This window comes from Lucilia cuprina, chromosome 5 (genome assembly GCF_022045245.1).
Source record: "Lucilia cuprina isolate Lc7/37 chromosome 5, ASM2204524v1, whole genome shotgun sequence".
Classification (NCBI taxonomy): Eukaryota; Metazoa; Arthropoda; class Insecta; order Diptera; family Calliphoridae; genus Lucilia; species Lucilia cuprina.
In genome coordinates this window covers 27,897,333-27,913,058 of record NC_060953.1, presented here as the reverse complement: position 1 = coordinate 27,913,058, position 15,726 = coordinate 27,897,333, and the positions used below count along the sequence as shown (strand labels likewise).

General features: G+C 29.7%; 2 protein-coding genes across 2 annotated transcripts in view; both read right to left on the bottom strand.

Moving 5' to 3' along the window:
• Positions 1–15,726, bottom strand: part of LOC111685427 (tyrosine-protein phosphatase 69D) — a 210,655-nt gene that overhangs the window by 119,308 nt on the left and 75,621 nt on the right. The window contains exon 2 of the mRNA XM_046952424.1: positions 6,529–6,634. Coding sequence (XP_046808380.1) covers positions 6,529–6,634 — 106 coding nt within the window. The remainder of the gene's footprint in view (positions 1–6,528; positions 6,635–15,726) is intronic.
• On the bottom strand, positions 1,189–2,758 carry LOC124419943. Its single transcript, XM_046951063.1, has 2 exons — positions 2,442–2,758; positions 1,189–2,384 (listed from the first exon to the last, which is right to left on the bottom strand). The coding sequence occupies exons 1-2, from the start codon at positions 2,604–2,606 to the stop codon at positions 2,040–2,042; spliced, it is 510 nt and encodes a 169-aa protein (XP_046807019.1). The 5' UTR covers positions 2,607–2,758; the 3' UTR covers positions 1,189–2,039.

The window sequence follows — 15,726 nt, the reverse complement described above, 5'->3', positions numbered from 1 at the left end:
TTTTCAATATGTGTTTATGCACGTGAAAAAGCTGCAAAAAATTTATTTTCACGATTTACTTTAAAAAAATTATTTTTGATCAATTGAAATATGTATATAATGTGAAAAGGAACAAATCTGATAAAATATAAATATATTTAGGATTATATCGTTACAGAATGTTTTTAATAAAAAAACACATAAAAAATGCTACTATGGTAATATATAAAAATGATATATAAATTCTATAGATTCCTACACTTCAAACTTAAAGTTTTATATAGGTTTTTATTGTACACAAGATCGTCCGATAACAGTATATATCATTTTATATATACGGCATAGTAAAATTTTTTGTAAAAAAGTAGAAGTCTACAAAAAAATGTATGCCATCGATTTCACACTTCCAACTTAAAGTTCTATATAGGTTTTAATCGTGGACAAGATCGTCCGAATATCATTTTCTATATATAGACATAGTAATTTTTTGAATGTTTTTTTATTTAAAAGGCATTCTGTAACGATATAATCCCAAATATATTTATATTTTATCAGATTTTTTCTTTCCACATTTATATATATAGAGTACATAATGGGATTAAAAAATATGCATCACTGGATGTTGTTTACTTTTTATGTTTTGTTTCGTGCTTTGTTTGTTTTTTAGTCAAGCATACGTACGTGTGACTGTTGTTTCTATGTGTTAGTAACAACTTTAAATTCGTATAGCTCCAAAAATCTGAACCGATTCATTAATATATTGTTGTGCACATCTTCGAAGAAATACTTTTAAAATGATATACTTTTGGTCAAAATCGGATATATACTGTAAAAGGGGTCAAAAAAATCGCTTTGCTATTAATTATTAGATATTTTAATTGATTAAAAATATTTTTTTTAAAGTAAATCATGAAAATTATTTTTTTGAAGCTTTCCACGTGCATAAACACATATTGAAAATGTAAATAATGAAAATAGTTTTTGCGTCTTTTCCATGAGCAGAAAACATATTTGTAAACAAAAATAACCACCTCGCCAAGAAAATGTTTATTTATAAAACAGTTGTTACGGTTCGTTTTATTTTGTCGGGTTGTTTTCTTTGTGTGCTTATATTAAATTATACCCAGTTGTTTTTGATTGTTGTGTGGTGAGTTTCGTGGAAACAAATAAAACAAAAATATTACTAAACAAAATATATGTGTGGAATATACAGAACGTCTTTCGACAATTCTTTTTCTGAGGGATATATATAAATCATCGCCCATATCACACTTCATTGCTGATATTTCCTTCAACATGAAAGTTAATGCAGCGTCAGCTTTACATAGCGTCATGTCACTGCGACATAATGCCTCTAGAGTGATTTTTATTGGGTTTAAAACATTAACAATTTTTTTAATTGAACGAAATTCATCGTCAGTAAATTGTTCACACTTTAAATCTATGAAGGTTTTTTTAATGGAATTTCTAATTCTGAAAATCGCGGACACATTTCGAATAAAGTATTCCATCTTGTTCTGCAATCAATTAATCATTTTAGTTCTTTTCCTTTGTCGTCTTTCACATATTTTTGTAGAATACATTTTTTTAGGCGATATTCTAAACATTTTTACTGTTTTTCTTATTTTGTCAATTAATGGCTTAACATAAAAATTGTCAGTAATGTTATTTTCTTTTTCATATGAACATACTTTAAAAATATCTTCCGGATTAACAACTTCCAAATCACCAACATCCTCATCATCATCAGATGAGAATTCTTCTTCTGGAAATATAATTGCAGTTTTTTTATAAATAACATCTATTAACGCCAAATGCAAACCGTGAGCAAAACAAAGTTGTTGTTTTGGAGCTATAAGCTTCCCAATTTTCTGCATGGTAGATGCACCATCTGTGGTAAAAGCTACTACGACGGATGACAGAGAAATTTCAAATTCATTGAGTTTATCAATTATACAATTTATGCAATAAACAGCCGTACTGTACTTCTTTAATCTAACCAAACCCAGATTAAGAAGTTGTCCATTTGTATGAGCAATGATATTAATGTACCGTTTATTTCAAATGGACGTCCACTCATCAAAAGTAATACTAAACTTATTACATTCTGTTTTTATTTTACAAATTTCTTCTTTCATATTTTCCTTGCACTTGGAATAGAATTCCAGGAATTTGCTTTTGATGGTTTCTTTAGATTTTGGGACATCAAACCCACGAGCTTGTAGTGATTTACGCAGCTCTTTAGATGTTATAAATAATGAAAACGGTAGACCATCAAGTGCGATCAAACGACTTATAACCGCAGGAAAAGTGTCCTCATGCTGTAAAAATCCAAAATCTGCAATTTTTTTAATCTTTCGCTGTGGTTCATCACAAACTGTTTTTTGAAGTTTAATTAAATGAACCTAAAAAATTATATATATGTATATTATTATTCCAATGATTTTTTGCCATATTCTTACACAGGTTATGTGTTTTAAAAGACCTTTTGTTGATCCGCCACTGGTTTTTAAGATTTTGTGGCATAATTTGCATTTGGCGTTTGGAGAGCCATTAGAGTCAATCAAAAAGTAATGCCAAACCGAACCCTTGTCACCCTTTTTGGTTTTATGTTCCACAAAATTCATAGTTCGTTGTTATTTTTATAAATTAAATTTTATTTTCTCTTTTTGTTTTCTTAAGTTTTCAATTTGTATTTATAGACAATAGTGTAATAAAGTTGCTTTTTGACATGTTCTTTACAGGCTGTATCAAAAATTTTTAATTTTTTACAGACGGATTTTTTACAAACGGGATTATCAAATCCCGAAAATCCCCGGGATTTAAAATTAAAAAATCCCGGGAATTTCGGGATTCGGGATTCGGGAATTCCCGTTTGGCATCTCAAGTATGTAACTAGATCATAGTCCCCCAGAAAGAGAGGTAGATAAAAAATTACTACACGTGTCAAGTGTCAATGAGATTGCACTTAAAGAAAGTTTTGCTATTTCCAATTTCAAAGATTAAATTTCATTACAGTGAAATGAAAACTTTTATAAATAAAATGCAATCAATGAATATAAAGATGATAATTTCTTTTCAAAGTACATATAACATATTGATTAAAAATGTACAAAAAAAGTATCCAAGAAAAGTCATAAAAAGTCGAAAAAAAATCGAAAAACATCGGAAAAAGTCGAAAATAGTCAAAAAGTCGTCTATTTATAAAATACTAAATGTCTAAAAGTCGACATTTAATTAAATAAAAAAAGTCGAAAAGCCGAAAAATCGACTTTTCATAAAATGCGAAAGGTGTATAAAAGTGAAATAAAATTATTTTAAACAAGTAAGAGTGCTATATTCGGCTGTGCCGAATCTTATATACCCTTCACCATAGTGTATTTTAAACATCTTTTATAAATTTTAAATTTTTTCCCGACTACATTATTATTACATTAAAAGCTAAACAAAAAGAAAACAACAACGCTAAACGAAATAAAACACAAAATCCAAACCAAGGGTGCCCAAGCCCTATGCGCTTGATACTCTTTTGTTTTTGTAAATGCGCTCAGGTATAGACAGTGTGTTTTCTATACACTTATATGCGCTTAACACTAGCAATACGTTGTTGTTTTTAACAGTATGCAAGCAAGAGTAAAACAACAACATTTTCGTATTCATTGCTGGTAAACATTGACGAGACGAAGATTTTGTTTTTGTTTATCGTAAAAAAATTGTTTTAAAAAGCACTTGGAAAAAATTTGTGTTAGTTTTAAATTTCAAACTTACATTATTCGCATAAAAATTATTGTACAATAACTCACAATCTACTCTCATATAATTGAAAACGTTTTAAATACTTGTTTCTATTCATTAAAAAATATATTACCAATACAAAAGGGAAAATTATTTTATTTTAACAAAAAATGCAAATCATATTTTTTGAATCCAGCTGAATAAAACCAAATACATCTACACACACGTGTACATCTTTTTCTATATACAGTGTTGTTGTTGACATTTTTTGATGAAATATTCAGAGGTTGTATCGGATTTTTTCTCATATCTCCGTTATTTACCGACCTATTTTGCTGATAAATAGCGATGATCTCGAAAGCATGTCTAATAGAATTATTGAAGATTCGGATCTCGCCGATATCAGGGGTCCTCTAAAAACTGATTTCAACATGGCTTAATCGACACCGCTATCTATAAGGATCCAGAATATATATACTTTATAGGGACGGAAAATTATATTATAGAAATTACAAACGGAATGACAAACTTATATATACCCTTCTGACGAAGGTGAAGGGTACAAAAATTATAGATTTTGTGCACAACCGTAATTTCGCGTAAATCCTTAAAAGTGGCCAAAAAAGTAAGTTAAACATTTGAGTGTTTTGACTAGTTTAAATTTCTCACAAGAGAGAGGAATTCACACGACACTCGTAGATGTGAGAGAGTAATTTCCTGCATATGAGAGTCGGACTACTTGTTATACTTTGGTTTTAAATTTCAAACTTACATTATTCGCATAAAAACTATTGTACGATCACTCACAATCTACTCTCATATAATTGAAAACTAATAAAAAATGCAAATCATATTTTATTGCCGTGTATGACATCTTTTTTTCTTTTTCCTTGTATGACTGTATTGGTTTTTGCAACAAAATATCTTAAATCAAAATTTAAATATATATATTTTTTTAAATGTATTGGTATTTACTTTTTCATAAGAAACTTTTGAGCACTCCTGGTTTAGAATATATAAAGACTCATAATATATTATTAATGAATTAACTTTTGAAAGTCCACGATAAGTATAAAGAGAAAAATTGTAGCAACAACTGAGTGTTTATGCAAACACAAAAATCCGATTGCATACCACATCATAACTAGGCCTTTTAAATAGTAAAAAGTTAAAATGGTTTGAACTTTTTTCGGAAAAATCTTTTAATTTCCTAAGAAAAGCTTAAAAATTACAAACGTACCTTTTAAATAACGTCTAAATAACGTATCTAACTTAATAATAGCATTACTATTGCATTAATTATTCTAAAAAGTCATTTCCGATCTACATAAAATTTGGTAAAGAAGTTAGGGTCATACAAAACTTGTTTATGGCGAATTGCGACATCATACTGTTATTTTAAAGCCCGTAATAAGCATTATAGTAATTCTTACATATGTATTTGGGACCATATTTGGGGGGTAGGGTCAAACATGGACCATTCCGAAAACGTAAAAAAATGTATATCCCTTAAAACTTCAAAATCGAGTAGCACACTGGGTATAGCTAGTATCATTATAAAGGCCACAGCTTTTTCTTCCTAATTCGTTTGAGATTCAACTAAGTTACTAAGTTTTAAGTTCCTTAGGATTTTAGAGGTGTTTCGAAAACTTAAAAAAAATAATTCTTGTTATACCCCGAAGCACAAAAATAAAAAGGGTAAAGACACTCGATAAAGAAATAGGGCCTTTTGCAAAAACGATTATTAAAGTTAACAATGGTTTACTGTACACTCTTTCCATATAACAAGTAGGAAAGTATAGTCGGGCATGGCCGACCATATAATACCCTACACCATGACTATATTTTATTTTTTTTTTTTTTATAAAGAATCTTTTATGTTGAATATTTCCATAATTCCAAAATATTTAAGCAAATATTAAGCAAAAATGTCTAAATGAGTCTTTATATAGGTCATATATGGGCCGATCCTCGATAAATTTGGGAAAAGGATATATTTTTAAATAACAGTTAATTTTGTTGAGTTTCATTGCGATACAAATGGTTACAAGTCAATTTTAGACGTTTAAGACATTTTTTGAAGGGGGGTTTGTATGGGGGCTAGGGTCAAATAAGGGCCGATCCTTACGAAAATCTGCAGTGTCATTTACACTTATATAAGACTTATTTGTGCCAATTTTTAGAGAGATAAAATAATATTTGACGTAATTATGGCATAAAAAGTTCAAATCGGGAGGTACGGTTGTATGGGGGCTAGGTGAAATAATGGACCGATTTTAACCATTTTCAATAGGCTTCGTCCCTGTGCCAAAAAATATGCTTGGTCCAAATTTCATCAAATTATCTTGAAAATTGCGGCCTGTATCTTGCGCACAAGGTTTACATGGACAGCCAGCCAGCCGGACAGACGGACGGACATGTCTTAATCGACTCAAAAAATGATTCTGAATCGATCGGTATACTTTAAGGTGGGTATTGGACAAATATTTTTGTATGTTACAAACATCAGCACAAACTTATAATACCCTCCCCACTATAGTGGTGTAGGGTATAAAAACAGGTTTTTATAACCATTGTTAAGTTAATAGTCGTTTTTGTATAAGGCGGTAGTGTATTATGTCTGAAAATTTTAAAAATAAATTCTAGTTTTATCTCGGAAGCACAAAAATAAAAAGGGTAATGACATTCGATAAAGAAGTAGTATTTAATTTCGTTAGAGACCAATTAGTGTTCTAAAATTAAATTTAAATCACTATTTTTATTAAAATCTTTAAACATGAAAATTATGTAATAACATTGAAAATTAAAATTTACCTGGTATTTAAATCAAAGATTTTTTCATTGAACTTCCATGTCGAATTTTTGTCACTTGAAAAGCACTTGATAGTGAAGTTTTCACCCACAGGGATGTTTACCAGACCTAAAAATACAAAGAATATTCAAAGTTGATATATTTTATATCGATTTATACTCAAATATGCTAACTCAAAAAATAGTACTTTACAGAAGAATAAGAAATTAATTATTTCATAAAATTTTACACAAAAAGAAAATGTTCCTTCCGTAGCATATTTTAAAAAATTTAACTAATTTCAATTTTACTTTATGTTGACGGGCATGGTCGACTATATGATATCCTACACCAGTTATGAGTATGCTTAAAGTAATTTTTTTAATAAAGCATTAATATTAAATTTTATGCTAATATCAACTTATTTTAGGAATGTAATAAATAGTCTAGTCTATAGTCTAGTCTATAGTCTAGTTTATAGTCTAGTCTATAGTTTAGTCTATAGTCTAGTCTATAGTCTAGTCTATAGTCTAGTCTATAGTTTAGTCTATAGTCTAGTCTATAGTCTAGTCTATAGTCTAGTCTATAGTCTAGTCTATAGTCTAGTCTATAGTCTAGTCTATAGTCTAGTCTATAGACTAGTCTATAGTCTAGTCTATAGTCTAGTCTATAGTCTAGTCTATAGTCTAGTCTATAGTCTAGTCTATAGACTAGTCTATAGTCTAGTCTATAGTCTAGTCTATAGTCTAGTCTATAGTCTAGTCTATAGTCTAGTCTATAGTCTAGTTTATAGTCTAGTCTATAGTTTAGTCTATAGTCTAGTCTATAGTCTAGTCTATAGTCTAGTCTATAGTCTAGTCTATAGTCTAGTCTATAGTCTAGTCTATAGTCTAGTCTACAGTCTAGTCTATAGTCTAGTCTATAGACTAGTCTATAGTCTAGTCTATAGTCTAGTCTATAGTCTAGTCTATAGTCTAGTCTATAGTCTAGTCTATAGTCTAGTCTATAGTCTAGTCTATAGTCTAGTCTATAGTCTAGTCTATAGTCTATTCTATAGTCTAGTCTATAGTCTAGTCTATAGTCTAGTCTATAGTCTAGTCTATAGTCTAGTCTATAGTCTAGTCTATAGTCTAGCCTATAGTCTAGTCTATAGTCTAGTCTATAGTCTAGTCTATAGTCTAGTCTATAGTCTAGTCTATAGTCTAGTCTATAGTCTAGTCTATAGTCTAGTCTATAGTCTAGTCTATAGTCTAGTCTATAGTCTAGTCTATAGTCTAGTCTATAGTCTAGTCTATAGTCTAGTCTATAGTCTAGTCTATAGTCTAGTCTATAGTCTAGTCTATAGTCTAGTCTATAGTCTAGTCTATAGTCTAGTCTATAGTCTAGTCTATAGTCTAGTCTATAGTCTAGTCTATAGTCTAGTCTTATAGTCTAGTCTATAGTCTAGTCTATAGTCTAGTCTATAGTCTAGTCTATAGTCTAGTCTATAGTCTAGTCTATAGTCTAGTCTATAGTATAGTCTATAGTCTAGTCTATAGTCTAGTCTATAGTCTAGTCTATAGTCTAGTCTATAGTCTAGTCTATAGTCCAGTCTATAGTCTAGTCTATAGTCCAGTCTATAGTCTAGTCTATAGCAGACCTGGGCGATTTGCATTAATTTTGCATTAACATTAAATTAAAAAAAAAAATAATTTAATGGAAAAATTTAACATTAAATTAGGCTCAATTAATGCATTAATTTTGCATTAACATTAAATATTTTTATTTTAATGCATTAATTTTGCATTAACATTAAATATTTTTAAAATTAATGCATTAATTTTACATTAACATTAAATATTTTTGAATTTAATGCATTAATTTTGCATTAACATTAATGTATGTATATAAAAAGTGATATATGTATGTTATTTAAAATACAATACCAAAGTCTGACTTAATGAAAGTAAAATCAAATGGGTTAAAATACTTTCAAATAAATCTATGTTTTTTTAATATGAGATTTGCTTATAACGTTATAAATAATTATGCAATTTCTTTTTACAATTTTTAATTGTAAATATTAATTAATAGTAATTCAACACAGTTTATTTTATCATTTAATTATACCCTACACCACTATTGTGGGGAGGGTATTATTTTATAATATAAAAGTTAACCTAATCTAAATTATTTTCTCTGATTATAACTAAGTTTTCAAAATTTTTATCTGAAAGACTCCGCCTGCGATGAGTGTTGACCATGCCACTTGTTCTAACGCAAACAATCACCTGTCATAATGAAGTGTCTTACATAATACAAATTTAAAAATTTATAGGTGAAGTGATGCGTAGGCATTTACGAAAATAAGCCCTAAAAGCCTAACACAATCTATAAAAACAAATAAACACACATTAATTATACCCTACACCACTATAGTGGGGAGGATATTATACGTTTGTGCTGATGTTTGTAACATACAAAAATATTGGTCCAATACCAATATTCAGAATCATTTTTTGAGTCGATTAAGACATGTCCGTCCGTCCGTCTGGCTGGCTGTCCATGTAAACCTTGTGCGCAAGGTACAGGCCGCAATTTTCAAGATAATTTGATGAAATTTGGATCTATTGAAAATGTTTGAAATCGGTCCATTATTTCACCTAGCCCCCATACAACCGTACCTCCCGATTTGAACTTTTTATGCCATAATTACGTCAAATATTCTCTCTAAAAATTGGCACAAATAAGTTTTAAATAAGTATAAATGACACTGCAGATTTTCGTAAGGATCGGCCCTTATTTGACCCTAGCCCTCATACAAACCCCCCTTCAAAAAATGTCTTAAACGTCTAAAATTGACTTGTAACCATTTGTATCGCAATGAAACTCAACAAAACTAACTGTTATTTAAAAATATATCCTTTTCCCAAATTTCCCGAGGATCGGCCCATATTTGACCTATATAAAGCCTCAATTAGAAATTTTAGTTTTTTTATCAATAAATTGCTTAAATATTTTGGAATAATATTTAACATAAAAGTTTCTTTATAAAAAGTAAAAATTTTAAAAATATACTCATGGTGTAGGGTATTATATGGTCGGCCATGCCCGACTATACTTTCCTACTTGTTATATATTGCTTTGTGTTATCTGATAAATAAGTTTTCAAATTTCATCTATTTTGACCATAATATTTGTTAATTTTAATGTAAAATTAATGCATTAAATTAAAAAATATTTAATGTTAATGTAAATTTAATGCAATAATTCTAAAAATATTTAATGTTAATGCAAAATTAATGCATTAAATTCAAAAATATTTAATGTTAATGTAAAATTAATGCATTAATTTTTAAAATATTTAATGTTAATGCAAAATTAATGCATTAAAATCAAAAATATTTAATGTTAATGCAAAATTAATGCATTAAATAAGTCTTGGTTAATGTTAATGCAATAAACTTGCATTAACATTAATTTTTTTTAATGTTAAAAAATTGTTAATGCATTAACACATTTAATGCATTTGTCCCAGGTCTGGTCTATAGTCTAGTCTATAGTCTAGTCTATAGTCTAGTCTAAAGTCCAGTCTATAGTCTAGTGTATAGTCTAGTCTATAGTCTAGTCTATAGTATAGTCTATAGTCCAGTCTATAGTCTAGTCTATAGTCTAGTCTATAGTCTAGTCTATAGTCTAGTCTATAGTCTAGTCTATACTCTAGTTTATAGTCTAGTCTATAGTCTATAGAAAAGTCCGCCATGTTAAATTTTTTCATACAAATTTTATAGACATTTATCAAGGCGTTGTGAAATCCTCTCTTAAAACAAAAATGAAATAAGTTCTCAAATTTGGGGACTTATTTCATTATGAAATACTCCCCAATATAAAAATAAAATATAGCCTCAAAGATATGAAAAAACTCCATAATAAATTAAAAGTAAATAACACCCCATTTTTGAAGCTTTATTGCATATGAAATAAATCTCGAATTTAAAATGTAAGTTCCCATGAAAAATCCGACATCTGGAGATTAAAAACAACAAATTATGGAAACAGTCGGTCTCAGTGACATTTCTAAAAAAGTAGGTGGCGCATTCTTTCGAGAGGGGCTCCAAAATTTAATACATTTCAGTTTAATCGCTTAAAATAAAAAGAAAGTTTTCCTAAATAGCTGACCTACGGTCGGGAGCAAGGACTTTCTTCTCTGTGGTATGTCCAACGACGGCTATGTCCGTCCGTCCATGTAAACCTTGTAATCAACTGCAATTTTAAAGATAATTCAATGAAATTTGGTACATAATCTTTTATTGTCCCAGGGACGAAGCCTATTGAATATTGTCAAGATCGGTCATTATTTCACCTTTACCCCAAACAACTGAACCCTCGAAGTTTTATTCTAGCAACAATAAATGGCTTAAGCACATTTTACTTTTTGTAACAGATGTAGGGTATTATATGGTCAGCCTCGGCTGACTATAATTTCTTACTTGTTTTTATATCGTGAAATAAATCTAATACACACTTTTGAATTTTGAGGAATTATTTCATAATAAAACAATTACGATGTTATAGTCGGTCGAGGCCGACCATATAATACCCTACTCCTGTATACGAATAAAATATAATTTAGTTTTCATAATAAATAATAATAAATAAAATATAAGTTGAATTGTTGCTTGCCTCAGATATACTTATGTCATTTTATATAATTATAAAGTTTATTAGGGGCATCAAGGCTAGTATGGAACTTTGTTTTGCAACTTTTTGTCGAGATACGAGTATATTAAACATAATTATGAACTTAAAACTCCTAATCAGCGGGTTCAGTTGTATGGGGGCTAGGTGAAATAATGGACCGATGTTAAACGTTTTTAATAGGCTTCGTCTACTGTATCATAGAAGATCATGTGCCAAATTTCATTGAATTATCTCCAAAATTGCTACCTGTAGATTGATTACAAGATTTATAAGGACGGACAAACGGGCAGACATAGCTTAATCGATTCAAAAAATGATTCTGAATGGTATACAAAAAGGTGGGTATAGGAAAAATATTTTTGTGCGTTAATAGTTTGATTTTGAGGATTCAACCTTAACATGTGGGGAATTTCATGTCAATTGACCCAACTCAAAAAATCGAGTTTGCCAAAATTTGTCCCAAGGTTAGTAGTATTGAATTGATGGTCAGAAACAGACTTTCAGCTCTATCGGGTCAAAGTTGGGCATTTTGGTCGTATAGTGTTTTTTGAAATGAATGTAACTTTTCACCTATTGGTCCTAGCAAAAATTGTCCAAAGGAGTTCAGATAGCTATTTCTTTATTATTTCCATTTTTTATTAATTTATTCTGAGTGAATTTTCAATCCACTAGCAATGTTATTTACTGTTGAATTTAACATGGGGATGTCATTGCGAGTGGCCGATTGACACCTTATGCATAACATGTTTCCATTAATATCACAAGTTCAAATTCTCCAACAAAAATTAAAAAATAAAAAGAACAAATTAATTCTTAGACTTGATGTCTTTCAATTTGTAATTAGAAGCTCTTTCCACTGAGCTCTGATCTCTTGCTCAAACAAAGCTCTAATTGTTGTTTTCAATATTATGTAATTTTTGTGACATTTGTTATATTTTCTGCATCATTTAATGCAAACGGACACTTTCAACATTACATTTCGTCAGCAATGTGCCATGTGGTTATTTTAAGCACTGTGACTATCAAATTAACTTTTTTAAAACATTAAATTCATTTGGAATTTATTTTCATAAACTTCATTGCAATGGTGAAATGTAGTTTACGTTTAGGCAAAATATCAACCACTTTATTTGCCACAGGTAACTAGTTAGTTAAAAAAGCGGTAATAAAACTAGTGTAAGGTGCAAATTGGCACTTTCCGTACTGAAGGGTGATTGTGATTATGCATGATAACCAGCATTATAAAATAATAACTTCCCAAAACAAAAATGAAATAACTCCATAAAAAAATTTTTGATTTAAATAGTCTAAAGCCTAATTTGATTTCAATAAATAGATTTTTTAACAAATAATTTGGTTTTGAGATTATCTTCAGAGCTTATTCGGAGAAAACTTATATGTCAAAAATTAAGGTGCTTATATACGTTTGATACACTGTACAATTTGGCTGTCATTTTATGTGTTAATGTTGCGTAGAATTAGGATAAATATTCGTTGATTCGGTTTTTTAATTTTATATTTTTGTTTATAATATATTTTTGACGATAAAAACGAACTTTTATGGATATAACAAATATTCCAAATTGTATAAAAATGCTGCTGGCCAATTGGTATATTGTCAAATATTCAACTAATAATCCAATAATGCCTAGATTTGAATTTTATTTTCCAATTTGTAAACGATAAAATTAATAAACATAATTAATTTTCGTTATCAACATAAAATTAACGAAAGAAGCTTTACCTATGAAATAATTTGTTAAAAATCAACTTATCTTTGGCATAAAGAAGACTCGAGCCTACTATAAAATTCTAATATTTGTCAATTGTTTGTTGAAGGTATTTTAAGCTATTTGACGATTATGAATACATTTTTCGTGAATTTTGTATAAAATTGGTTAATTAGTATTTCCTTAAGATGAAAACAAGAATTGCTTGAAAAATGTGAATGTTATTAAAAATTCCCCATTAACGTGTCTCAGATCACATGATTAGTATATGTGGAAAAAAATTGAACTAATTTTGAAAATTATTCCAATAAATATTTACTCGAATATAAGTTTTATCTTTTAAGGACAGATAACGTGAACCTGTTCTTAGCTATGATAAAAGATTTTAAAACTCCATTTTCATTTTTTTAATTTTTGTTAAACAAACTTTAAAATTTTTAAAATATCACCAGGGTATTTATATTCAATAGATTAGAGAATGAAACAGTGAAAAAATTAGGTGAATACCTCTCATAGTTCAAGCGTACATGCGATTTGAATTCTGGGAATTTCGCGAAAAACTATTTTTTGGTAATATTTTACAAAATATGACCTAATTCTTTACTGTTATACATTTCAAACAAATCATTACAGCATATTATTATTTTCAAAATAATACAAAATACGTCCCTGAAATAATATATAAACCTGGAAATCCTAAGGCATTCAAAGGTAAAATTTCATTGTAACATATCGAAATATTATTTATTTGTTGGCCTTATTTACTAAAATTACAAAATAAAAAAATATTAAATTACATTTATAGCATATAGTCCAATATTTAAAATAACAGCAACAAAAACAAGTAAGAAATTATAGTCGCGCGAGGACGACCATACTATACCCTAAACCTTTGACAAAATTTGGAAATTTGGAATTTATTGTTACATAAATTTTAATTATGCTGAATTTCACAATGGCACTAGTCTTTTTTAAGCAAATTGTGGACAATAAAGTAATTTTTTGAAGGGGGAGCTTTGTAAGGGGCTTGGGTCAAAAGAGGCACGAAATTTAACTGGGTCTTCAAGGCTAGTATAAAACTTAGTTGTGCCGCTTTTTGTCTATATACGAGTATATTAAACATAATTATGAGCTACTCGGGGCAAACCCAATATACCCTCCCCACAAAAGTGTTGTACGGTTGTCGAGGATCGATCTGGCAACGACTTGATCGACCTCGACTAAGCCGCATCGGCCACTTATTCAGCGGCGGTGTAAGTACGGCTAAGGAGGACGAAGAGGTCAGTCTTCGGCTAGAATCCCGAGCGCCAGCGGCCATTATAAACATTTAAAACAAAAAAACAAAACCTAACATTTAAATAAATAAAACAATTTAAATAAATACAAAATAAATCTATTTAATTTGTTACATCTCTGGTAACAAATTTATAATACGATAGTACTCAACTATATCATGAAGAAAAGTGTAATTGTTGTTACAGTTAATTGTGTACCCTACACTTTACAGGCTGATACTATTAGTACAACACTGAGTTTTTTTAATTTATATAAAATTAATTTTTTATATTTCGGTGTTGATTTTAAAGTTCATTATTAAAATACACCCTACCATTTTTCGAATAGGCATTTTTAATTCAAGGTTCGTTTTGATACATATTGAAATTGTAGATTTTATTGGAATTCTTCAATTAATATTTGATTATATAGTGTCAGCTGTCACTCACTTTAGAAATATTTTACTACAGGTACCCTTCATACAGTGTTTAATACTTTCCGTACAAAGTTCGTTTTGTACTTCTCTACTGTCATATAGTAATTTTCATTACATATTATTTTTGGGTTCACTAAAAAGTCACATTCCTTTGTTTATTGTAAAAGAAAATAAGTACAATGGGTTCTCAAATATGTACTAGATTCATTCACGAATCAAAAAATTGAATGGGTGTTTGCAATAAATTTTCAAGTCTAGGTTGTGATGATTTGACTGAATCTCTTTTAGAAGCAAAACTTCAAACACTATAAGAGGATTGGCAGTTGCTACGCCGTGCTTACGAAGGCGTATATATGGCTGATGACGGAATCGTCAGCCCAGATTATAAAGCAAATGTTAAATCCACTTATGAAGAATGTAGGGATAGTTATCAAGAGAACAAAGCTGAGATGATACGATTTTATAAAAAATGTCCAAAGCATCCGCTGAAAACAATCAAAGAGACAGTGGTCCTTCTCATTCCTCAACATTTGATTCATCTAGGTACCATCCACTAAACATGACTTATAAAGCACCAGATATGGGTGTCAACGTTCCACCATGCGATGCACCAGACTTTCATGGTTCCTATGAAGATTGGCCTTCATTTAGAGACATGTTCAGTGATGTTTACATCAGTAAAATAAGAATGCCAGACGTACAAAAGTTATTGTACTTAAGAAGAAAGGCAAAAGGTGAAGCAAGTTATGAAAGTTTTTCGTTGGCATGGGGTGCTTTACGAGCACGCTACGAAAACAAAAGGGTTTTTGTAGATATACAATTGAAGGCTCTATTCAATATTCCACCTGCCAAAACTGAATCCGCTGAAGTGATTAATAAAATACAAACAACAATAACAGATTGTTTGGCAATGTTGGCTTCTCATGTCCTATATGTTCTGTTCAAATTGTTCAAATTTGTGTTAGCGAGCCCATTACTGCTGCTTTGTTTTGTTCTTATTTTCCCTTTGCAGTTGGATCAGTTCCCAGAGTCTGAAATGTGCCTAGTCTGATTCCGTGCCACCCTCTTCGCTACTGCAGGCAGTTTAAGAAGATGACGGT